Source organism: Podarcis cretensis, assembly GCF_951804945.1.
Source record: "Podarcis cretensis genome assembly, chromosome: 5".
Classification (NCBI taxonomy): Eukaryota; Metazoa; Chordata; class Lepidosauria; order Squamata; family Lacertidae; genus Podarcis; species Podarcis cretensis.
This window is the reverse complement of record NC_137174.1, coordinates 66894110-66921460: the sequence shown is the minus strand read 5'-3', so window position 1 is coordinate 66921460 and position 27351 is coordinate 66894110. Positions and strand designations below refer to the sequence as shown.

The following is a 27351-nucleotide window of genomic DNA, read 5'->3' as shown; positions in this document are numbered from 1 at the left end:
AGGGCCCTGTGGGACTTGACATCTTTCCACAGGGCCTGCAAGACACAGCTGTTGCACCTAGCCTTTGGTTTGGACTCGGTCTGACCCTTATGTTTCCCTCCCTTTATGGTTTTGATCTATGGGCTACTTTTAAAATGAGGCTGCATTTTAAATTGCACTTTAACCTGTATTTTAAAGTGGGTTTTTTTCCTATTACGTTTTCACTGTAATTTTACTGGTGTTAGCCACCCTGAGCCCGGCTCTGGCCGGGGAGGGCGGGGTATAAATAAAAATGTATTATTATTATTATTATTATTATTATTATTATTATTCCCACAGTAGCCAAACAGATGCTTCTATAAAGGCCTCCAGGAAGGCATGAAGGTGGCAGCCCCCGATCCTGCCCCCTCACAGCCGGCTGCCAATAATAGATAGACAAGAAGTTTTTACCAATGTATTTTATTCAATGTTCACAGAGAGAGAGGCTTAGAGATGTTGCCTCTCGTTAATAGCGTTGCTCCAAGTATGCTCCTCCCCCCCTTCCCTTCTCAGCCGTCAACAGCCCCACCTACCCCCTTACAGTGTCTGCTTAGGGACAATTGCCTCTGAGCTCTCTGCTCTCCTACTTTCATTGCTTGCCAGGTCCTGGGAGAAGGGGGGTCTGGAATGCTCTCTAGTGATGACGTGTCAGCCAGCTGCTCCTGCTCTGCTTCTCCCATTATCTCCCAGATTTGCCCCTCTTCTATCTCTGAGCTGTGACCCGCTGCAAACCACCTTTGTAAATCTATACTGTCCTCCTCGGGAAGGATCAGGAGGGGGAGGCGGCCCCCACCATTCATCCTCCGATGTCCAATCCCTGACCCCTCATGATATAGATTCTCTAGGTGATGTACAATAAGTTAAATCAAATAATTTAAAAATTTATCATTAATACAGATTCGCACTAAAAGTCAAAGGAGAATGATAGAGTAAAACATGGTCCTAAACAACTCATTTTACACATGTGAAGAGATAAAGCAACCCTGGAAATCCAACCAACCCTCAAAATGGACTGATCCCTCCTTCTCCCTGATCCCTATACATAGCTAGGTGCATATGGGAAGAGGTATTCCTTCAGGTACCCAGATACCAAGCCATAAAAGGCTTTATTGGGCCCAGAAGGAAACTGGAAGCCAGTGAAAGTGACAAAGGACCCATGTAATATGTTCATAATGCCTGTCCCCAGCCAAGACCTCTTGCCATCGTATTGTATGCAATTGTCTTAGCCTCCCCCCTCTGCCCTTTAAAGCCATCTAAATTCGTGGCCAATACCACATGGCGGTGAATTCTGTCAATAACTCTTTTTCTGTCTTGAGTCTAGTGTCATTCAATTATATAAGGTGACTCCAAGTTCTAATTTTCAGAGCTTGTTGTAAGCATCTGACCTGCCACATATGGAAACATAATACTAGACTAGTTAACCCTGGGCCTGGCTGAGCAGCAAATATGATATCCTTTACCACAAAAACCTACATTGTCAATTATGCGCAAGATTTGATGTTCTCTGTGCTTCTTTGCGGCTTTTTTTAAGCTAGAAGAGTTCAATGATCCTGAAAGTTTGTTTATTTTTTTGTGACAGAATATGTTTCACAAATAATTGGCACTTGGAGTCTCTTCAGAACTGTATTTAACTGAAATGATAACCATGAAAAGTTTATAAATGAGGTTAAACTTGCTGACCCTTCTTTTCCTCTACGATTATTATCTGCAAGGGATTAATTTATGTCAAATATAAATTTTGGTCTCTCACCCTCAAATACCGAAGAACACAGGAGACGAAATTGAGTGAAGCAGGGTGTCTTCCCCAGTCAAAACCGTCTCCATAAGATGACCTATTGCATTATGCAACAAAAAATCAAGGGGAAAATGTGTTCATAGCAAACACCCAAGTGCATTTCACCCCACTTCAGCTGAAGGGAAGCCTGTTATTTTGGCCCAGAGCTAATGAGATCATCTGGATGAAGTCAACAGCCGTAGCATTTTAAATTATTACTAATATTTTTCCTTCTTAATTGCAGCTCCTAGCTGTGGAGTGATATTTAGCAGATGTCTCCAGTGCTCTGCCTGCAATCACTTCTAAGAACTCAGAGTGGCAGGGATACCTGGCCTTTGAAGCTAGTAGCAGGCATTTCTGTGTAGCCACAGAAGCCACTCCTGCATTCCTGGCATCCTGCAAATGCTCGTTAAATTTAATGGACTTTCTGAGTGGCCAAGTGCACTCTAGATTAGGGTCATTGCCTTTCCTTCTGAAGAACAGAATTTTGAGCCTTAACTAGGGATTGCAGCAATGCTGGGAGTTTGTTTATATTGCTATCTTTAATTGCTTCCTTGGTTACAATGAAATTTACATTACAGGGACTAGAAACTTTATGTTTTACGAGGACTCCCAAGTTGTGTGTCAAGTTTTGCCGTAACACCTACTGGTTTACAATATATACTCTTATGTTTGTGCAAGATACACCATGCAGGCTTTACAAATCTAAAATCCAAAACTTTAGGTAACCTGTGTTATAAACAGAAAAACAGATGTTTCAACACACCCTAAACCTGCATTCTTTCTTCTGGACCCGTTCATTTTAGGATGTTCTTCAAACAGGCTTTGTACAATACAAATAGAAACTCTGAATGTGTGTGTCTGTGTGTGTGTCTGTGTGTGTGTGTGTGTGTGCGCGCGCGCGTGTGCATGCCTAGTTTGGCATATTATCTGCCTCTTGGTTGTGGCTTCCAATTATTTGTTCCAAAAGAAATAAACTGGCGTTTTTATCACACAACAGTTATCTATGTTGGTTTGCTTTCTTTTCTTTGCTCGCCTCCCCGCCCGCCGGCAATAGGATTTTATTGTTCCTCATGAAAATCACCATCCTTTGCTCTAGCAGTTGTATATCAGTGGAAACATTAAAAAAAAACAACAGGCAGGCTGTCTTGCAATGCCACCTCAAAGAAGATATAATATTCAGCATAGGCATACAATGAAACTCCTTTCAGTTATGTCAAATGAGAGGAAAATACAGCATTGTAAATGAGGCATAAGTTCTGTACACTGCTTTCCTGAAGACAACTGACCCCATTCTTTTGTATTTGTAGTTTTATTTGTACAGCTAACAACTGCAGTAACTGGGGATAGCAGAGGCCCTGTACAGTGGTACCTCGGGTTACATACGCTTCAGGTTACAGACTCTGCTAACCCAGAAATAGTGCTTAGAACTTTGCTTCAGGATGAGAACAGAAATTGTGCTCTGGCGGCGCAGCGGCAGCAGGAGGCCCCATTAGCTAAAGTGGTGCTTCAGGTTAAGAACAGTTTCAGGTTAAGAACAGACCTCTGGAACAAATTAAGTACTTAACCTGAGGTACCACTGTACAGTCATACCTCATGTTACGTCCACTTCATGTTACGTTCTTTCAGGTTACGTCCCGCGGCGACCCGGAAGTACCAGAAAGGGTTACTTCCAGGTTTCGCCGCTCGCGCATGCGCAGAAGTGCAAAAAGATGTCATGTGCAAAAGCGGCGAATCGCAACCCGCGTGTGTGCAGACGCGCCACTGCGGGTTGCGCTCTTTTCATGTTTCGAACGGGCCTCCGGAACAGATCCCGTTTGCAAGCAGAGGTACCATTGTATTGCAAAGGCAGAGAACCTTTTTCAGTTTGAGGGCCACATTTTCTTACTGATAACTGTTTGATGAACCACATGCCAGTGTGGTAGGCTGGGCCAGAGGCACAAGAAGGGAGAGCAGGGAATGCAATCTTGTACATTAGGCTGTAATCCACCCACGCAAAAGTCAGAGGTTCTTTCTACACACATACACATTTTTCCATCCAGCCACACAAAAGCACTCAGAGAAGAGTGTAGCCTGAGGAGAGTCACAGGAGTCAGGTAGAGAGGGCTGAACAACATCGTTTCGGCCCTCGAACCCGAGGTTCCCCACTCCTGCTATATTGGGGAGGTGACATCAGAAGAGAGCGGGGAGAGAAGTTCAAAATCATTAGGTGTCAAAGGGTGGGATATTCCTGTTGCTGAAGATGCTGTACCAAATTGAAATCAGTTTGGGCAGAAACAGTGCTTTTTTCCTGGGAGAACGCAGGGGTATGCATACCCCTAAACATTATGTGAATCTAAGTTTGGCCTCATTGAGGGGCAGTATTTCAATATGAGTAGGAAAATGAGAGTATCCCTAAACATTTTTTTTAGGAAAAAAGCACTTGGCAGAGCTAAATATGGGAAGTTTCTAGTTACCAGAGCTTCAATCATTGGCAGTGGAGTCTCATGTGTGTCTACTCAAAACTAAGCCCTATTGAGTTCAATGGGACTTATTCCCAAGGCAGTGTGGGATAATAGACCTTTTTTCACCCCAAAAGCAGTATTCCCTTCTGGGCCACCTAAACCGGAGTCACATGCTAGCGGCAGGCAGAGCCATCCCTGTTGTAGATTTTCTTTCCATCTTATTTTATGTATACCGTTTAAGTTAAAGCGTGTTCTCCTTCATGGAGAGCACGTGTTGTGGTGGGGCCTAGCAAGTCACCCCTCTGTTGCTGGGCGGGTAAGATTAGATGGCCACGTTTGCGATTGGGCTCCTCTATGTTGTTGGGGAGATTTTAATGTTGCTATTCCTGATTGGCAGCCTATTAGCTTTATATTCCCTGCGCGCAGCGTTGAGCTTCCTCTTTTCGCAGCGCGCATAGGATCACCCGCCCACCCTCCCTATATTTAGGGTTGTTTGCATTGACCTTCCTATGCCTGTCATGGGGTTGTCTGCTTTTGGGGCAGGGGCCTGGTAGGCAAATTTTGTCCATTTGGCTGATTGGCTGTTGCCATTTGGTTTTTGCCTACTGCGTAGCAAATCGTCACAACTTGTAAGGTTGCGGTTACGCACTGGTTAATTTTTGCTTGGTGGAAGGGATGTGGTTGGCTGTGCCTGCCCCTCCAATGTTGCTGCTGCAAGGGTATTTCATTAAAGGAATCCAGGGGCTTGCCATGCTCTTGCCCGAACCCCTGTCAAGGGGCTCGGGCCACGCAATAGCCCTTGGGAGCATTTGGGGAGAGGTGAGGGCCTGGCACCCAGCTCCATTTTCTCCCCAAATTGTTTTCCCTTTCTGACTTTCGCAGGCGTGTGGATGTCAGTCTGTCCCTGGGCGGGGACAGATAGTCGTAACCAATGCCTAAGCAACCGCTCACATTTTTTTGTATTTTAATAAAGTTGTGGTCAAAATTATGCCAAAAACCTTAAACTAAGATTCTGCGTGAATTGTGTTTTGTTTGAGGGTGGCTTGGGGACCTCGACACACAATGTTACTTCCCCTTTCTCCTCCGACAAAATAATGTTGGCATTTAAGCTATGCTGCGGTTTGGGGGTGTAAAAATTGTGTGATTATTTTTTAAAATAAACAAAATTGTTTATTAAAAGAAATGTTAGAGAAACAAAGCTTTGGGTTAGTTTTCAAGGGGAGCCCAAGGAATAGGACTTGATTTTCTTTGTGAGGAAATTATCAATCTAGAGCCATCATTGCAGCTCACACAACATTTGTTTAAAAGGGAAGTGTGATTATGGGTTTTTTAGGCAGCTGCTCTTCTTTTCGTGATTTCAAAGAAACGTCACAGTTGCTGTAATCTGGCAAATGAAAAGAATAAGCATAGCCCTCTGTTCCCGTTAATGAAGAATGAACCATTTTGACTCCGTTTTTTTATACTTTGGGGAAATCTAATATTCTCCCTAGAACTGGGGAAAGTCATGGCTAATATTTAACAAAAGAAATTCTAACTCATATATTAATGTTCACTAAAGCTGCCATATGCAGAGTGATATTCCCTTTTATTTCTTGAACACTTTTGCTTGACATTAATGTTTAGAAATGTGAAGGTGCTATCTGCTCCTGGATTATCCGGATGGGAGTTTGAGCCAGTAAGAATAAGCAAAAGGTTGACAGCCCCTAAGCAAGCAGTGAACTTAGCCCGTGGGCCAAGAGAATGGGGAATGTAGACTTTGCACATTCTGGTGCAGACTGACCCAATCTGCAGCTCATGCACTAATGTGATCATTGGAACGTAGCAAAGCAGTTCAACTTTTTTTAAAAAAGGAAAAGCATTCAAATGCCTTTTAAAATGTGCATTTTGAGGGGAAATGTAGTATTAAAAAAAAGTGTGATTATTTACATTTTTTTATTTAAAAATATTAATCAGGAAATAGGATGGAGCAGAGTGAACACATGTAGAAATGGCACAGCAGAAATTAACTGATTCATCTATCCCTAGATTTTATTTGCCTTAGCAGTGGGAGCTCTCATTCATTCCAGTCCATATTTATGTATTTATTATATTTATATCTTGCTCTTTCCATATGTTGGTAAAAAATGAGTAACTAGTACAGAAGCAAGCCTTGGGACTGTCCTGTTTTTAATTTTAGAGACAAAAAGTGCTGGCAACCAGCAGAAGCAGCATCCAAAGCAGGCTTATTAATCATGCATTCTACTGCATGAATAAATATCAATTGACTACCTCAACCAGTTCTTTGGCAGAAAAGAATTCATTAGGACCCCAGATCTGCATTATGAATTCTACAGGCATGACAGTTTGAGGGTTCTCTAATTTCCACTTTCATTCTAAGAGGCATAATCTTTCATTTCTCTCATTTGTCTGCTACAGCCACATTTGAAAATAATTAGTATTGGTCATGATGTCAGGATAATGCATCATTTGGAAATTGTTTGGTGCTCTTGGAAAACTGCACATTTCATGGTTATTACCTTGTTTTGAGGGCTCCTTGTTTTGGATATGTAAAAGCAATTTCAGCTAGTGATACCAAAGGTGATAAAAATGTAATAACAGTAGTGCAGCATCTACTGTAATTTAAGAGCCTGTTCCACCAGGTTGCACTTTTCTTTAATTTTCTCACAAAGCTGTCAACCAAAACAGTCTCTTTGATCAGACGGGAGCTCATCAACTTACTGAATATCACTATAAACATGCTTACATTTTCCTCGAGATGGATGCCATATGACTTTTTATTCTCCTTGTGATAACTTGCCAAGGCCGAAGCTCAAACTCATGCAGTCTGATCCTATGCATGCTTAAAGGTAAAGGTAAAGGTACCCCTGCCCGTATGGGCCAGTCTTGACAGACTCTGGGGTTGTGCGCCCATCTCACTCAAGAGGCCGAGGGCCAGCGCTGTCCGGAGACACTTCCGGGTCACGTGGCCAGCGTGACATCGCTGCTCTGGCGAGCCAGAGCCGCACACGGAAACGCCGTTTACCTTCCCGCCAGTAAGCGGTCCCTATTTATCTACTTGCACCCGGGGGTGCTTTCGAACTGCTAGGTTGGCAGGCGCTGGGACCGAGCAGCGGGAGCGCACCCCGCCGCGGGGATTCGAACTGCTGACCTTTTGATCGGCAAGCCCTAGGCACTGAGGCTTTTACCCACAGCGCCACCCGCGTCCCTTATGCATGCTTACTTGGAAGTAATTTCCCACTGTATTCAGTGGGCCTACTCCCAAGTAAGTGTGCACAGACTGCAGCCTTAGAGACCTACACTTTAGTCTTAAATGCACTTAAGTTGAAAATAAGCCACTATGAAATCAATTCATTGTGTTTCCCAGGAAATAAGTTTGGGAATAACATATTCACAAGCCACTTACTCCATAAATGTCCTGCTAAAACTCATTGTTGTGACAGCTGTGATTATATAGTTCAGGGTAGGGCAGATTTTAAACAAGTGAGATCTACTTTGCTTTTAGCCAGAAGTCGAAGATCCCATAATAGGAACTAGGTGTGAAACATATATATTTGGATTGAAATAATTAGAGAATTAATAGAATTATAGTGTTGGGTACCACCTTTGTGGCTTAGGGACCTCATATTTAAGGGACCGCCTCTCCTGGTATGCCCCGCAGAGGACCTTAAGGTCCATGAATAATAATCATAGTTTAGAGGTCCCGGGCCCTAAGGAAGTCAGATTATCCTCCACCAGGGCCAGGGACTTCTCAGTGATGGCTCCGACCTGGTGGAATGCTCTGTCCCATGAGACCAGGGCCCTGCAGGATTTAACTTCCTTCTACAGGGCCTGTAAGACAGAGCTATTCCACCCGGCTTTCAGTTTGAACTTAGCCTGATCTTTTATTCCCCTTCTTTCCCTCCCTCTCCCCTTTTTATGAAGATTACCCGCTCTGCGATCCCACAGCTAATTCTCCCCTGGTCTCCTCGCTCGCCCAAATAGGACTAATTTAGCCAGCTAGCTCTGGTGATCATCTAATGTTTATTGGATGGATTTCCCCCCTAAATTGATTTTTGAATTTTTTGAATTTATTGTTATTCACGTTTTATACTGTATTTTATGCTGTTTTTTGTTGCATCAATTAAGTGTTTTAAATTTGTTGTTAGCTGCCCTGAGCCCGGTATTTTGAACTGGGAAGGGCGAGGTATAAATAAAAAATTATTATCATTATCATTATCATATAGTCCAACCCAGGAAAATGCAGCTATTCCATACGGGGATTGAACCTGCAACCTTGGTGTTAATCAGCACCATGCTCTAACCAACTGAGCTATTCAGCTCAGAAATTTGTTTGAAGTACTAAAACTGAGTCCACAGACCTTCCACCCTGTTTCAGTGGTGCAATTTAAGAAGGTAATTTTGTTGCCATTGTTACTCCATTAGCAGAAAGAAACCCTTTCCAATCTATTGCAAATCACCCAGATATCTGACTTCTGACCACAGATAGTTATGTGACTTTTGAAGGAAATATTTGAAAACGCTAACAGGCTTGAGTATTTTGCAATTCATATGAGGATGCAAAGACCAGAAAAGGTGACAGATTTCAAGTTCTCTAATATTTGTGCCCTTATATGTTTAAACCACTGCGCCGCTTGGACTTGCCGATCGGAAGGTCGGCGGTTTGAGGCCCTGCGATGGGGTGAGCTCCCGTTGCTCAGTCCCAGCTCCTGCCAACCTAGCAGTTTGAAAGCATGCAGTGCAAGTCGATAAATAGGTACCACTCCGGCGGGAAGGGAAACGGCGTTTCCGTGTGCTGCTCTGGCATCGCCATAAGCAGCTTAGTCATGCTGGCCACATGACCCGGAAAAACTGTCTGCGGAAGCAGACAAACGCTGGCTTCCCTTGCCTGTAAAGCAAGATGAGCGCCGCAACCCCAGAGTCATTTGTGACTGGACTTAACTATCGGGGGTACCTTTACCTTTACGTTTTATGCACTATTTATGCTTTGCTGCTCTCCTCAACGTCTTCATGTCCTGGCCCATTAGTCTGGCCCAGTCTCTTTTGTGTTACTCAAGTGAACATAGGAAATTGCCTCATACTGACTTGGTCACTATTGTCTGCACTTACTGAAATAGACTGTCTAGGATCTCAGGCATGAGTTTTTCCCAGTCCTACTTGGAGATGCTGGGGATTGCACCTGGAACTTTCTGTCTGCAGGGGGGGGGGGATGTACTCTACCACTCAGGCATGCCAGCTGGAGAGGCCGAGGCTCTTTGCCCACCCCCACCCCCGGTTCTCAGTATTGAGCAGTGATGTGGCACGCACTACATCAGTGGCACATGCTACATCATCACATTGCACGACGTGATGCATGTCATCCAACATTGGCCTCCTCAATAGCGGAGGCAAGCCTGTGCTCCTGCTTCCGCTGAATTACAGGCCCATCACAAATCATGAAGTGCTCGCACAGGCCTTCGCTATCTCAGTTTTCGGTTGGGAAAAAGTGTCCCGACATGAAAATTATGTGTCGTGTCCAAACCTCAGAGGCAAAACTTGGATGTGGTGTTTTGTTTCCTTCTAAACCACTTCAGCCAGTGAATGTTTGAGTTGGCTCAAGGCGCCTGTAATTAGTCTCTGCTTGCTTGTATTCCAAACAAAATTGGATTCTCTCTTCAAACCCCACAGGGCCAGTCTGTTTGTCTAGCATAATGATCCATCACTCCTTATGTATATGAACACCTCAGTTGTCAGCTAAGTGCACATATGCTGCATAAGGAATAGAGATCATAAGTCATGGTGACCTTTCTTCTCTAGGAACACAAGGTTTAGTGATACTAGTCACAGTTGCGCCTTCTTAGTTGAACTATCAGGCAATGAAAGAGCATTTTAATGTTATTCCAAGAAAGTCTTTTAATTCTGGCATGCAAAAGATAGATCAGGTCTTCTCTTGAGTGATAACTATTCTTCCTGTTAACTCTGGCAGACCACACTTGATTGCTGCCATCCAGCATGGGCTATGTTCATGCAGGAAAAGACTTCTGTGCATGTATGTCCCTGACTGAATTGGCAGCTAGATCTTCATCCAGCAGATGTACATCAGCATCTCAAGTAACATCTCTGGTTATGGGTGTACATGTGTTTCTGAACTGCAACAAAGATTAGAGTGAGCAATGCTCATCTCTTGGGTTGCACTGAACAGTACATTGTTGATTTATTAGTAGTATTTTAACCCACCTACTAGCCCCAAAGGAGCACTCAAGGCAGCTTATAAATTACATAAAGAACAATAATGTTAGCATAAAACACATATCGATAAATAAAATACATAAAACTAGACCAACAGACCTACTAAAAGATCGCAGTAGGATTGAGACAGCCTTCAGAGAAGACCTTCAAATGCCTTCTGAAATATTCATTCATTCAGCTAAAATAATGCTCATGTTGACAGCTAATCAAATGAAACGTTGACACCAACTACATAAAAACAATGAGAATACTTCCTTGGTGGGCCTGTTTAGGCAAGGGGTTCTGCAATGAGGCTGCTGCTACTCCCAATTCCCTGTTTCTTGTCATCATATTCAAGTTATGACTTCAGCATACCAGGAGATTCATGTGGGATAATATGATCCCTGAAGTACCCTTGAGCTGGTCAGTTTCAGCTGAGCTGGGCTGTGTGTGAATTCTAGAAATGGGATACTAGGATCTCAATTCCAATTTGGATACTTTTATATTATTTCTATTGTTATGGTCCACAGATTTCTCATCCCTAGACGCTGTGGAGGGGTAAAATCTTTCAGTTACCCATCATTTACATATTTGTTCTTCACTAGCTGCGGCAGATGTTCTTCTTCATCCTTAACACATATCCAGCGTATTCCCACCTTACTTTATGATTGACTTTTAAGATTAGGAACTGCTGGAGTTTTTTATGAATCTCAGCATTTGTGGAAGAATTAATTCCGTGTGATCCCTAGATCCTGAGGCATTTGCTTTTGAATGTGGTTAGGTGAGCTTCTGTAACCTTGGCACAGTTTCCTCTATATTAAACTTTTGATGAAGTCTTTCCTTTGACTTTATATATTTAATAATTGGCTGTGCTTAAGATAACATCTTGACTGTCCTTAGTACTTTGACAGTATCTCTAGGTGATGAGAGAACCACATGCTTTGTGTAATCCTGAGTCAGAAAAGTTTTCTGATACCAGATATCTCTCTAAACACTTGTCTTTATAAAGGAGATGCCGAGCTTTATTATGTAGTATATTACAAAATGCTAAGACTGCAATACCAAATTTTATTTGGAAATGTCTTTATTTGTTCTGAAATTATTTGCCAATGCTTTTAAATGTATTAACTGACTAGCAAAAGGTCCATAAGGGGAGGTATATAGAAGCACCCTAAGGGGATTCAACATGTTTCTGTAAACTCTGAGTACACAGGCAGATTAAAAACCAGTTGATTCCCCCTTAGTGAAGGTCACACACCCCTCAAGAGGACAGGTGTTGCCCTCCTTTCCACAACTGTCTTCCTCTTTCCTGGGTCATACCTCAGGGAGGTTAGAGGTCCAAGACTAGAAACATATATGTGTGACTGCAGACCACCAGTTACAGGTAAGGAACCTGGGTTTTTGTCCAAACCATTACAGAAACCTTGGATGCACGCGGTCTCATGTTTCCTACGCAATTTGAGGATAAAATTGCTCATAAATGCTGTGACCCAGATACTGCTAGATGTTTGTGCCTATGTCCTGGCTACTGGATGATTTTCAGTTGTTGAAATGTGAGGGTATGGACAGGCAGCAGATTCCTGTGGAGCAGGAATCTTATCGTATATAAGATTTGGGTGGGTGGGTGTGGGTGTGTTCAGGTGAGACTTCAACCTTTTACAATTCCTGCATGAAATGACTCAATCCACACCACTCAATCTAATGTATATATTGGAGCTTAGCTATCAGTCAGATTTGGAATTTCTTTTGCAACACAGTTCTCATTACTTTAATATCCAAGTATGCATTTAAAGTTGTCTTTTAACAGAAAAAAATGCATTTAAACATGTATTTTTAAAACACATGTTAAATTTAAAATACCTATTTTCTGAAGATATTTTAGAATTGCAGATTAAAGCATAAATGAAATGGAATTATGGGTGAAGACATGTAAAAGTGAGAGGAACTAGAAATAAATAGATTTGCTCATCCCTATGGTGGGGTCTGAAATTGTTGCTTGTTCTCTCTTCCCCACATTCTCACATACATTGACATAGATTTGCTAAATTCATTCTTGCCACTGAGACTGCATTATAGCCAAAGATAGCATTTACAAGTTACGTCTAATTGCATGGGGAGTGTCTAAGATTCAGTATTGCATTCTCCCAGGTATTTGCTCTTGGTACGTCCAATATTTAAGAGGAAGCTCCTTCTCTTCTTTCATCTCAGAGATAATTCCCATCAAGAATGAATAAAACATTGCACAGCCTCTGTACTGAGGTTTCTCCAACGAAAGGATGGCCCTGGCTGATTACAATACTTTATCAAACACCATGTATTTAATTTTTAAAGAGAAATTTACAAAATGCCCTGTTTGCACATCTAACCTTCTAACTTTTTGATTCTAAATAGCCATGCATACCATCCTGTGGAATAATCTTTGCTATGAAACCACAGTGAATGAGAAAATTAATGTTGAAGTCCTTTCCTTAGAAAGGTTAAAGACAGATTTTCCTAATGTATTATTTAATGCTTGTTATGTAGTGCATTAAGCAGTCAGTGCTGAGGGGGAGGCTTTTAAAAGCCAAAAGCCCTTTTGTTGATAGCATTCAATCTTACCTCAGATGTTTTGGTTAAGTCAATATACGGAAAATAAATGAATTAATACATTCCAACCTGGCCAATTTATAGAGGCCAATCAAGTTACAATGCTGGATATAGCCAAGTGAAAGTGGGGGATAGATTTGACTTGGTGAGGTCTTTATTTAATCAGCTGGCTCAAGAGAGCTGAAGTCAGCAGGCCAAGATGATATAAGAGGCAATGGAGAAATTGTGCCTTTACCGCAGTCGAAAGGGAGAATGACAATGATGGAAAGAGGGCCCAGGTGCTGTCAGAAAACCACCTCTTCTCATGATTTATTCTTAATAATTCCCTCTATTACTGATATTCAGGCAGGAGCGCCAATATGTATCCAAAATGGCACAGCAAATGCATGGGGGTGGGGTGAAATCAACAGGCTCAGGCCAAGGTTTGCACAAGTACAAGGTACCGCATATTTACATGAAATCACGTACATTTGAAACACCATCTAAAAAGTCTGCAAACACCCTCTAAACCACTGGAAACCCTTGAGAAAACCTTTAAAAACCCGGACTCAAGGCAGTAGAAACATAAGATGATTGGACCCCACGGAACTTGAAGCACGGGAAGCCCCAACAAAAATTTATAATTTGGCAAAATATTTGGACTTTATGACATGTATTTGTATAATTTGGAATATTTAATGTGATTTGATTGGATTGTTTAAATGGAAAACTTAATAAAAATTATTATAAAAAAGAGAAAACCTTTAAAAAACCAGTAGCAGTTACCAGACACCAAACTCTGCCTAACTCCACCACAATCGCTCCCTCCAGACATCCTTCCTCAAAGTCCCAACTCCCCACAGGCCTCAATGGTCAGAGTTGTTAGGGGCTGTTTTCATGCCTTTTTTTCCCTTTCAGGGCTCTTTCTAGGCCCTTCTTGCCATTTCTAAAATCACTTCTGGGTTCAGCACAATGCATGTTTGCACAGCAAACGCATCAATTGGGCGTGTGTAAATTGATTGCTGCCTGTACAAAAAAATGTTTAGCACAAACCCAGGGGCAGGATGGGGAGACTCTGAAGCAATCCAAAGAGGACTGAACATCCCCAATGGTCACAGAATGCCAACTAACATATTGGGGGACTAGAAAACCAGAGGGGAGAGAGCATGAAACATAATGGATGAAATGCATGGGAAAGGTAGAAAGTACACTCCACAATGCAGTAATTTGTTTCAGGTTCCATTCATTTACTTTAAGGGCAGCCAAAAGGATGTCTGTTTCAGTGTTCTCATATTTCTTTTCCCGTAAATAGCTCCTGCCCGCTCTGTTTTTTTGTTTTTGTTTTTTGCTGCCCCCATCCCTTTGTGTAAGCCCCAGCACAGGATATCAAAGAAAAGGCACTGAGTCTGGAACTGTATTTTCAACAATGACACGATGGGATGGCAGTTGTCCTTTCCTCTTATGCAGCCATTACCTGCAGCCAACCTTAAGTACATACTCAAAGCCATTAGTCTCCCCAAATGAATGTTGATGTTATGATGAAGCTGAGGGGAATACACAGCATCTTTTTCGTGATTTGTGTTGCGGAGAGATTGTGTTTTCAAATAGAATCAACTCATTCTTATGATGCAGGGAGAGTTTACTGATAGTTCTCCAAAGCCACTGGCCTGCAGACAGTGATCTCAGATTACATTTCCATTTCTGGAATCTATGCCACCTAACAAGCTTGTTCTTCCAGGAATCTACTGTATTTCTAAAATCCAAAGACATGGTTTTTAGCTGTATAATAGAGCTGATACTTCTTCTTTTTTAATGGCATGTTTATGAAGCAGTTTAGGAAGCAGTTTCAGGTAGCAATTGTTGGTTGTCATTATTGCAGTGGTGCCTGGGTGTTTTGTGTACAAACGCAAAGCAAAGTTTGTCTCTGGCTCAGTGAAAATATGTTGATAAAATGGGAATTCCAGCTAAAGCACAAAAGAACTTTCCTCTTAACACTGAAAATTCTCTAGAAGTGCATATCCTGTGGGAAATACATCTTCTAGCTTATTGTCTTATTAGGTCCAGTATGTGACCAAACTAACAAATAAGGATGTGTAAAGGACACTTTGCTGTGCTTTACATCTTTGCAGTTGTAGTGTGTAATCAGCTTATACAGAACCACCACTTACATATCATTCTGTATAATAGGGATGTCAATAGCTTTATCTGTACTCTTCAACAGAACTGGAAGTAAAAGCTGTACCAATATTACAATGGCTGAACTGTTCTTTTTCTCTCAGAGTGCTGGAATCAGTATGGTGTAGTGGTTATAGAATACCAGGCTAGGAATACCATTCATGAAGCTTACTAGGTGATCTTGGGCCAATCACTATTAGGGATGGGTGGATCAATCTATTTCTGAACCAATGTCTTTTTCACATGTGTTCCATTCCTAAGTCCATCTGGTACCATTTTCATATACATCTGTGTTTCTCTCCCCCACCCCACCCCAAAAAATCTGCATAAAACTTTGCATTAAAATATACATTTAAATACTATTTTTGAACATATTTGTGAATTTCTAAATGTAACTTATCTGAATAAAAATGCATTTGTAAGCACGTTGATTTTCTTTGACCCAATAATATCACAAAAATTGGAGAAGTGAACAATAATTACTTTCTGTTCCACATTAGTCCAGCGGGGGTGAATCAGGTCAGTTCATTTCAGAATTTGCAAAGAGCAGTTTCTTCAAGCTTTGTTAGTCACTAACCCTAAGCCTAGCCTGCCCCCATAGGACTGTTTTGAGGATGAAATGAGGGAAGAGCCATGTATGCTACATGAGCTCTTTGCAAGAACCATGGAAAAGACATGTATACATAAATAAACATTCCTTGGTGATCAACATGATTTGGCAATATTTGAATCACTTTTCAAAATCATCCAATGATAGTGTGCATAGTAAATTCTTACTGTACATTGGAACTGGTTTTCCATCTAAGCTTTTCCTGAAGGATTCTGATATCATCACCCTAAGTTTCTACTGAAAATTTCGCACAGGCTTGTTTGACAAAATCTGTCTGGTTATCAAAGCTTGACCCCAGCTCTGTGGCAGAGCTGTCACTTTGTCACACTACATAACGTTTCCCTGAATGTCAGTCATATCATTTCAAATCTCATCCCCAGGAGCACCAACTAAGTGTCAGATTCAGACCAAGGAAACGTCATATAAGAATCCACTGCCTTATTTGTCAGAGCTGATTTAAAAAATAAATACGGTAAATGAAACAATCAGACAAAGCAAAGTTTGAATTTCACGAAAGTGCCACATGCAAAGTGGACATCCTGCAATATTTGCAAAATGTGCAAATTATTATTATTAGGCATTGATTTAAAAGATGGCTGATTTATGGCTTTAGACTTTGGAAATCATGACTGTCAGATTTATATTCAGAACTACAAATGATTTTTCAGTTATACTTTGAACTTGCTTCAAAGTTGTAGAAAGCTTGGTTTCTTACTTCTAAGTAAAGAGGATTGGCACTTGAATTAGCTGAAAGCAAACTTCTGAAATTATTCAGATTTAACTGTCAAAGATGAATGTTCAAATATTTACAGGTGTGGAAAAGCTTTATTAACATTAGCAAATGAGATTATTGTCATTAAGCTTTGGCTGAACAGTTGATGAATACTCTCTGACAAATAATCTCCCAAATGTAAGGTTTTTAGCTATTCTTTTTTCCATGAGTCAACTTTGGACATGAGTCCTGCAGACAACTACATTAGCTACACGATCTTACTCTAAATAAAACTGGCTTAATGACTGACTACAATCCAGAAATCAGTGCATATTTTGCCTCTGCCTTTAATAGGGTGTGGTTGCACTCCATGGAACTTCAGCTATCAAATCAAGCAAGATAACCTTAGACAGAACATAGATCTCTTGGATCACAGACCTGACAGTCTTGTCTTGCACAAAGCTCAGAAGCTGAGCTTTGAAAGTTCATTTCAAAATGTAACCAGGTCTGATTCAAGTTAAATATTTCAAAAAAGGAACTAATTCCAGTTCACATTTATCCCTTTATGAAAACAAACTTGCTTGATTCATGTTCATCCAAATGATCCTCAACCACAACAAAAATCAACATTCAGAATGTTACAAGCTGCTGAGCTGATGTATATAATATACTTAAGAAGACCAGGAAAAGATAAACATGTGCACACAGTGGAATGGAAACTGTTTGATTAATTTCCCCAGTAATTATGATATTTCCACTTAAAGGCCTAAAGAGGTTAAAGAGTAAAAACTTGAGATGAACTAGTTATTCAGAATACTACCCCAAAATGAAAATGACAATTGCCTGGCAATCATGGGAAATACTTTCAAGTTTTGTTCAGATACTTTTGAACTAATTCAGTGAATTGAACCAAACTAGTTCATGCCAAGCACTGTTCAGAAGTTTGTCCTCATGTGTTAAGAACCTATGAAGACTTGTGCTAGATCAGACCATAGGCCTTTCTAATCAAGCATTTCACTTCCTGCAGCCACTAACCAAGTGCCTATGAGACTCTTACAAGCAGGGCATAATAATAATAATAATAATAATAATAATAATAATAATAATATTTATTTTTACCCCTCCCTCCCCGGCCAAAGCCAGGCTCAGGTCAGCTAACACCAATAAAATCACAGTAAAAACAATAGGGGGGAAAAAGAGGAGGGAACCAATTTAAAATACAGGTTAAAATGCAATTTAAAATGCAGTCTCATTTTAAACTGATAAAACAAGACCATAAGGGGAGGGAAACATAAGGGTCAGACTGAGTCCAAACCAAAGGCCAGGCAGAACAGCTCTGTCTTGCAGGCCCTATGAAAAGATGCCAAGTCCCGCAGGGCCCTAGTCTCTTGTGACAGAGCATTCCACCAAGTCGGGGCCAGTACTGAAAAGGCCCTGGCCCTAGTTGAGACCAATCTAACCACCTTGCGACCTGGGACCTCCAAAATGTTGTCATTTGTGGACCTTAAGGTCCTCTGCGGGGCATACCAGGAGAGGCGGTCCCATAGGTACGTGGTTCTAGGCATGAGTTGAACCGCACTCTCTCCACCTGAGACTCTCAGCAACTGCCATTCAGAGGCATGCTGCCTGAACTGTGAAAGTGGAACATAGCCATTGATAGACTTTTTTGTTGTTGTTACTTGTGTTTATATCCCACCCTTTGAGGAGCTCAAAGGGGTTATCTCCCTTCCCCATTTCATCCTCACAACTACCCTGTGAGGTAGGTTAGACTAAGATTGTGGCTGGCCCAAGGTCAGCCAGTGAGCTTCATGACTGAGTAGAGATTTGCACCCTGTTTTCCAAGGTCCTAGTCTAACACTAAAAATGCAATTCTAAGAACGCTTGTTAGGAAATAAATTCCCTGGAGTCTAGCGAGACTTGCTTTTCAGTGCACATGTTTAAGATTCTGCTGAATGCCTTATTTCTAACTCATTGGGCTTCATTTTGCATTTGACATTTTGTGTCAAGTAAGAAACTAACATTGCCTTTTTTTATTCTATTGTGTTTACCTCCTTAAGATGTTCTTGGAGCTGGTCCAGAAGACAGGAATGAACCGAAGCCAACTGTGAGAAAGGTGGACACCACAACCACAGCTTCTGTAAAATCATCCCCTAAACATAAAGTGGACAGCAATATGGGAAGCAGAGCTTCAAGTTCCTTGCTCGTTATTATTACAGCCCTTGCAGTTTTGTGGCACTCTTTGTTGTAGCTGCATTATGCGGCATTAACTGTGCAGTTTCTGCTCACTGTCATTTATACCTACAGCCTTATCCAAGTAAAAACCAAGTTTAATGGCTCTCTCAATGGTGCACTCTAGCATTATGTGGTATGTTAGTGTAAGTACTAAACATTAGTTTGGGACTGGTTAACAGCAAGCGTCTCCGTAGCTGTTGGTATCTGGAGATGGCTCTTGATAACATCTCATCTACTCAAGATGTAAAAAAAAAAAAAAAATAAAAGGATGAAGACGGGAAACCTGAGTAGATTAAGTTATTGTGGCAGACACAATTAAGAATGTTAAAGTTGTAAATGAATATGTTGGCAACCCCCCCCTCCCCATTTTTTTTTACTCATTGAGTAATGGACAGGCTGCCTATTTGTTTGATCTTTTTTGTGAGTTTCACTGCATATTTGGTTTTCAGGTATAGGTCAATAACACAGTATATCTTTTGGGATCAGCCACTATATATTATAAGCAAAGTACAGCGTGATCTACCAGTTGGATGAAATTCTGAGGCGATCAGGAAAATCATAGCATGTTCAAATCTCTTATTTTCTTTCGTAATGTTTAGGATGTAGAAAGCAATATAAGAACCATATGCTGTGTTTAATGTATCAGTATAGCTGCCTTAACTGTTAGCAACACGTAGAGACACTTCTCAAGTTATTTTGAAACATATAGAAGTGTTTCACTGCCCATGCACTTCATTACCATATGCTTAAGACTTGACTGTGTTGTGAATATCTGACAAACGTGAAAGGGAGAGGAGCAGCACTTGATTGCTGAGACGTAAACAGTCACTTATTTAAATTCCTCTACAGTTCCTGTATGGTGTAGCCATAGAGATAACAAAAGCCCTGGTCCACAGATCCTCACATGGTGCTACATAGCTATCAGAAGAGAGGTGGGAAACCTGTGGCCCTACAGATGCTATGGCTCTACAGCTCTCATCAGCCCCAACCATCATGGCCGAAGGTCAGGAATGATGGGAGCTGTAGCCCCGCAACATCTAGAGTGTGACAGGTTCCCCTTCCCTTTGTTAGAGGGAGCAGGAAGGGAATCAATCCCTAAATGCCCATCGCAAACAGCTGGTCAGCATTGCTAAAGATGGCAGAGCCAACCACTGCCAGTTTTGTTAGTTTGTGCATGAGCTCAGTCCCTCTTCTCTGAGTAACCACATCATCTTACTCGTGTGGGGCATGATCCAGCAGAGGACTGGCGCATGAGTCGCTCTTGCTGAATTGGAGCAAATGTTTCCATCTAGCCACCAGAAGTTATTACCTTTTATCTCAAAAGAGATATTGATGCTCTACAGAGCTATGAAAAACAGTGTGTCCCATAGTTTTCCGTTTAATTACAATTAATGTTTTATTGTGCTATGATAGAAAATAATATGAAAGAAACATCAACCTAGAATAATAAATACATTATTTTCTGCTTGTTCTCTAATACATGTTTTCTTTTTTCTTTTTGTTATTGTAATGAGGGCTTTTCAGTTACAAAATGAAACTGATGTGTTTGACAGCTTGACAAGATGTTACAATACCACCATTAGATGAGAGAGGGCAAATACATGTATTTTTGACAACTCTTTTTACAGTGCCATTGAAAATCTATACAATACAAGCTGAGTCGAATTAACAATTGTAACCGTCACTTTTGCCTCTGATTTATATTTACTAAACAAAGCCAGTCGTTCGCATAACTGAATAGTAGTTTTCATAACACAGAATATTACAATGTACAGTTTTATAAGATATAATGTAAAATATTGCCTTTGATTTGTGTGTGATATATGTGTGTAAAAACATTTACTTCAGCAGTTTGATTTGCTTATGCTCAGTCTAGCGCACCAATTCTTGAAAACATATGTGTTTAGGGTCAAAGGGTAAGACACAGCTAGATAACTGTTCCTTGTAGGCACTGCAGGCTTGATATCCTCACGGAATTGTTTTCCTTCAGGGGCTTCCCCATTCAGTGGCACATTCTTTGCACATATTTCTCATGTGCATAACAGTCCATATATGCAGAGGATACAAAGGCCTTTGCATCATGGAATGGTGCTTTTAAATGCATATTGATCCCTTATCTTCATGTAAGGTCATGTCCCAACCAAAGCAAGCACTCTTTGTCCCATTCATGTCAATGGAAGAGTTAAGCATGTACTTAATAAAAAGTAGTATAATAATTTTATTATTTATATGCCACCCATCTGACTGGATTGCTTCAGCCACTCCGGACAACTTAAGTCTCTTTCATTAATGATATTCAGCACATGGACGGGATGAGAGAACAAGAGGTGTTATAGTTTCCTAGTTCATACTACAGAATTCTAATCAGTAATTCACACAACAAAATATTATATGAGACACACCTGTGCTCACAATTAAGCTTTTGCATTTAAGCACCACGTGCGAGAAAAGGAACCATGTAAGAGCAAATATCAACACTCTCCTCTATGAGACTTGTATCAGATTTCGGACAGAAATACTTCATTTCCAGACTTTAAAAAGAATAAACTGATTTTGAATTATTTGTTATTATTATGTCCAAAAGTTTACAGTTGTTTCAAATTCACACAAGAAAACTGGCATTATGCAAGGAATATATTTGCATGTAAACACCATTCTTTGGAGACTGAAGCAAGCACAGTATTTTCCCCAAGATATTAAGATGGTTCATGTAGAAATAGAATTCATACACTGGAGGACTGAAGCAAATAGTCTTCTGTGGTTTTAACTGAGCATTGGCCTTCAATGACCACAGCATCAAGCTCTACCACAAACTGATGCTGCCTGTTTCCTTTTACGTACAAAACAAAGTTTACTGGGATTTTCCCTGTTCAGGAAAGCAAATGGGGCTTGGCACACATTTTAGAGCTACTGGTTCATGGCTGTGTCCCTTTAATTCAGACATGCACCCTGAGTGATAGCCAGCTAACTCATACTCAGAGTATATTCACTGAAATCAATGGACTTCAGTAACTTAATGTACTCTGAGTATGCCCAATATGGGATTTCACCCACTGAATCTAACTAAAATTCACTAGTTATGTCATGAAATACACAAAAATTTCATTAGTGAACAACTATCAATCATTTTGTCTCCAGGCAGAATGTATTGAAACAATCAGAGTGATGTAGCTTATATTTTATCATTTCATTTCATCCCCTTTCCTCCCCTTTTTGTGCTGTTAAACAATAATTTGCAATTACACTATTTGCACCTAATATATGCTGCCATGCAAGAAGTCATTTGTTGCATGGTATAAGCAATTAACATTTGTTCACTTCGTCTGTTACAAGAGGATGTGCAATTTGTCCACTGTGCCCTTTTTGTGCACCTAATTAAAGCCATTTTGAAATACTCTCCAGGTAATGAACACTGAATTTGGTAGGGCGAGGGGGAGGAACCGATTTCTAATGTTATGATTTTTTTGCAATTGTACTCTTGTAAAATGTTTCCCAGCTAGAATCCTGTTCCCACTTGGCAGGCTTTTGAAATGGTCTGTGTTGGGTATCTCTCTTCAACAATAAGTCCAGAATACCTCATTTACATTGTAATGTGATGTGCTCCTATCTTTCAAATGTTACTGTATGAAGAACTGAACAATTTCTCTGCTCACTGAGGCAGAAAAGGTGATGGTGTCAAAGCATCGAGGATTTCCTGCTGAGCCTGTGAAAACTGGGCCACACTGTTTTAGAAAACCATTTGAATTGAATTTAAAAGTGTGTATATATCTTACATATAAAGATGTTCCTGTGCACAGCCTTAACTGATGCCAACATCATAATCTCTGCTGATAGATATTAGAACTGAATACAGCTAACAAATAATATCTGTATTGCTTGTGTTCTGAACCTTTCACCCAAAACCCAGTTTCAAGGATTAAGTTCACCAATGTGCTCCACTGCCTTTTGGAAAGATATACACATATATGGCGTAAGACCAGAAACCTCCAAGGCCAAGATTGTCTTATCTCACACCCTGGAAGTATCCTGGGAAGAAAGGCACATCCCGGTTTTTTGCAAGATAACAGCAATCTTTTTGGTTGCCATGATCTTGCAGAACTTTGAGGCGCCGTGCCGAAAAAAGTACGTTTGGGGGTGGGAACTGCAGCCATGCTCTCATGATAAAAAAAAAACCTGGAATATTGCATCCTGGATTTGGGCTTTAAAGTTCTGGAAGGTATGCCATCTCATCTTGGGGCTTGGGTAACTGCCACTTGTTCTGCTATACTCATTCCTGAGTGCCTCTGTGCTCCAGAGATCCATGTGTACAGCAGTGGGGCTGCCCACACTTTGCTGCATTCAAGATCTCCCCATGGAACAAACCTTGCTAACTGGGAGGAGGGTCGTGTGATGGAATCACAAAACTACACCAAACATTCAGGCCTGAATGGAGAGACTAAGGTTTTCTTTCCCAGTGGGTTTTTAAAAATTTATTTGCAAGAACCAAGCTGAAAGGGCGGCTCTTCTACAGAAATCTATATCACTGCACATAAATTGCTCTTGCTGGGTTAATACAGAAACTCCTCACCAGCATTTTGACTTGGTTTCTCTTTTTTTATGTAATGCCTGTGACATCTATGTAGGATTGCAGCATTAAGTATAGCTCTTGCTAATCATTTCTATGCTGGCCTGGCTTAGCATCTTTCCTTTCAGTGTGGATTCCTCTGGATTTAAGTCCATCATACTTACTGTCCTACTTTTACAATTAGGACTATCGCCTTTCCCATATTGCAAGTGTCAAAATTTGCACCTGCATGAAGCCCACACACAGGGCTCTTCCATACCATTCTGTATCATGGTATTTATTTTGGGTGCGTGGTTGTCACACACTAAACGGTGAGTTTCAATGCCTTCTCTAAAGAGCTTTCTCCTTGTCTACTTTGTACCAGTTTGGATTGGGAGTTCGACAACGGTTTAGTACCAGCCACCACCACACCTGCTTTACTAGAGGCAGAGAGTGGCAGATGACTTGCTCAGAACTTAGGCAGAAAGAATGATTAACTAGCAGCATGCAGGGGGCGAGTATAATTCAAGGACATAAAGCAGGAATAGACTGACAATTCTAAGTCTTACTCCGTAAAATCCAGTACATCCACTGATGGCAATGGAAAAATGTGTCGAACTGCCACCTGTGAAACTAGTTAATAAAGGCAAACATAACCTCTAAAAAGTGTAGCACACCAATGTTCAAAAAGCATTATGAAGATAAGTGCCCATGATAAGTTCATGTTCATTGGCCTACTGTCAGAAATGTAAATAGCCAGTCATCTTTTATATCCATGCAGTGCTCTTGAACCCTTCCTATACAGATCTGTGGAACTAAAAGCCTGTAACTACATGCAGGATTGTAGCCCAGAGGTATATTATTATTCCTGGCTTTTCTGATTTTTGAAACAACGCTTTATAGAAGATTTGGCCATTTGAAGATTTTTACATTAATTTAATTGCTGATTGTTTTTGCACCAAAAGGGATTTCTTAATCCAGCACCGTGTTCAAATATTGTCGTAATAATGAATAAAACTCATCAACATTTTCTGGTATGTTTTGCGTGTGGGATCTGACTTTTCAAAACAGTCAAGAGCCGTTGCCATAGGTAATGTCGAGGGAGGAGACAACAAAAAAAATGCAATAGTGTGATATTTGTAAGTTACACCTATTTCTGTATGATAACAAATAATAAAAAATAATCAGAAAATATAACTGCGGCTGGAGGTTTTGTATGTTTATTAAGGAATTTCATATAGATTGTTTCTTGATAAATGTGTACAGGAATGCAACTTGAACTAGTTAATCTTAAAAGTCCCACACAGAACTGTTAACAAGGGCTCCCATAAATTTCCAGACCTAAGGAAAAAGATTACTTCCCTTCCCCATATTACCTACTTATATGCCTTCTTTTCAGAATGTGGAATAAGATGGAGGGCTATTGGGTGTACTAGGACTGGAGCATCCCTGTTTCAACACTTTACCCTGTCAGAAAGCCGACAGTATCACCTTGAGTGAGTCACTGTCTCTCAACCTAGCCTACCTCACAGGGTTACTAAGAGGATAACATGGGGCAAAGTAACATGAATGTTACTTTGACCTGCTTGGAGGAAAAGTGGGATAGATATAAATTCAATACTGATAAATAAAGAATAATAAAACTCCAGCCTACCTGGTCTTGATTTTGAACTGAGGAAGCGGGAAGGGCCAGACTGGAACCATGAAAAAACCAACCTAAAAATCAAAGAATAAAGTATCCGGGTCACAACTGGGATATTCAGGCCTACAAGTATTGGACCTTACCTTGTAGGTACTTCAGAAACCGATGAAACTTTGATTTAAAAAACAGTTGTATTTGGGGGAACAGCTTAACGGTTTTTACGAAAAGATTCTCCCACATTGGATATACCGGATAGATTTTGACCCAAAACTTATGAAAATTTGGATCAACTAGGTGTTCATAAATTAGCATTCTTCTTCTTTGAGTCTCACTGTGTGTGTGTGTGTGTGTGTGTGTGTGTGTGTGTGTGTGTGTGTGTATACACACACACAAGCTTTTTGTTATTTTAAATAGTGGTACTAGAATAAACCTCATTACTGAAACATGTATCCAACTGCTAAGGTTTCCCCACACACACAATGGCTGATCTTTAGTTAAATGTGAAACACTCAGCTCACTGCCTATGCAGAATAGACTCTGTGGACTAGCTGGACCTGAGAGATTATATGACCTAATTCAAAATGTATTGGCATACAGTTTCTCCCCTGCTGAGGGAGGAAGAATGCTTGTTCTACAAACTGCTATTTCGGAACGACATTTTTAAACTGAAGGCTCGGCATTTATCCCCTAATTAAATGGCTGTCACAATCATTGGAACCGTTTCTCTTGGAAATTTAGATTCCCTTAGATCTATTCCCACCTGCTTTGCTATCTGAAGAGTTGTGGTTTATTTATTTATATTCCACATTAGGAACTTGATTTTAATAACTCTGGAGGGGCTTTATCTCCTGCTCCTAGTAATGGACGACATGGTGGCAAGATGGAAGGGAGGTTGTTTGCACCACACCAAACTCAATTGACTCCTCTCGCCTTCCGTCTAAGCAGCAGGGACTCAGCTGCTGAGAGGTCAAGTGAGCACTGCCACCCAACCACAGCCCCTGCCACTGCCTGCTCCTGTATTTTCCCCATTGACTATGGATATTTGTTTCTTTGTAAAAAAAATTCCTTCCAGTAGCACCTTAAAGACCAACTAAGTCAGTTCTTGGTATGAGCTTTCGTGTGCATGCACACTTCTTCAGATACACATGTGTATCTGAAGAAGTGTGCATGCACACGAAAGCTCATACCAAGAACTGACTTAGTTGGTCTTTAAGGTGCTACTGGAAGGAATTTTTTTTGTTTTGACTATGGCAGACCAACACGGCTACCTATCTGTAACTGTTTCTTTGTAGGCACTTAAAAGGATGCAGAAAGGCAGGATGCCATGTTTTCTTTGGATTTCGCTTTCTGGTGACAAAACACTGTGCTCCCTTGTGTAAACAGTGATACAGATAGGGATAAATGAATCCGACCAGCTCCATTTTACCCAGTTTTTCAATCTTAAGACTAATTTGCCACATTTCCACATCAACTTCGATTTTAATTTTATTATTTTAAAAAAAATTCTCATGAAAATTGAACAGCCATTTAAAGTGCATATTTCCCAAGAGACATATTTTGTATGCATTTCTCTCTACATATACACTTCTTACTCTAATATAATATAATATAAAGAAGGCTGATCGCTGAAGAATTGATGCTTTTGAATTATGGTGCTGGAGGACACTCTTGAGAGTCCCATGGATTGCAAGAAGATCAAACCTATCCATTCTGAAGGAAATCAGGCCTGAGTGCTCACTGGAAGGACAGATCGTGAAGCTGAGGCTCCAATACTTGGGCCACCTGATGAGAAGAGAAGACTCCCTGGAAAAGACCCTGATGCTGGAGAAGGGGACGGCAGAGGACGAGATGGTTGGACAGTGTTATCGAAGCTACCGGCATGAGTTTGACCAAACTGCAGGAGGCAGTGTAAGACAGGAGTGCCTGGCGTGCTCTGGTCCATGGGGTCACAAAGAGTCGGACACGACTAAATGACTAAACAACAACAAAATATAAATATTCCCCTAACAATAACATAACGTTATGGGTCCATAACATATGCTATTTTCACAGGTAGACACATTTTCATACACATTTTCCCCTCATCTATACATTTTTGTACACATTAGTTTGGTTGGAGAACAGCAACACTAAACTCGGGGAAGTGCAAATGTCAAACAAGCAGCTGCATTTCGGTTCACATGGCTGGGAGTGTGGATTGGGGATTACTCACTCTTACAGTCCGCAATTTAAAGCTCTGTGTCTGAGTCCTAATTTTTTTCCCTTTGCTCCGGAGCTTTCCTTGCAAAACCCCACTCTTTAAAGCTCAGTTGGAGCAAATGTCAATCTGCGGAAAATCCAAATTGACATTTGCTCTGATTCAGTTTTAGGCAGTGGGGTTTTGCAGGGAAAACTCACGGCAAAAAAATAAAACATGCTCCAATATTACAGTG

At 40.8% G+C, this 27351-nt stretch overlaps 1 protein-coding gene across 2 annotated transcripts in view; it reads left to right on the top strand.

The window, feature by feature from the left end:
- LOC307216053 (glypican-5-like) overlaps positions 1–24474 on the top strand; it is a 413975-nt gene extending 389501 nt beyond the window's left edge. For both annotated transcript variants that reach the window (XM_079975883.1, XM_079975884.1), the window contains one exon: positions 18560–24474. In XM_079975883.1, coding sequence (XP_079832009.1) covers positions 18560–18750 — 191 coding nt within the window. In that variant the 3' untranslated portion in view covers positions 18751–24474. The remainder of the gene's footprint in view (positions 1–18559) is intronic.
- The last annotated feature ends 2877 nt before the right edge of the window (positions 24475–27351 follow it).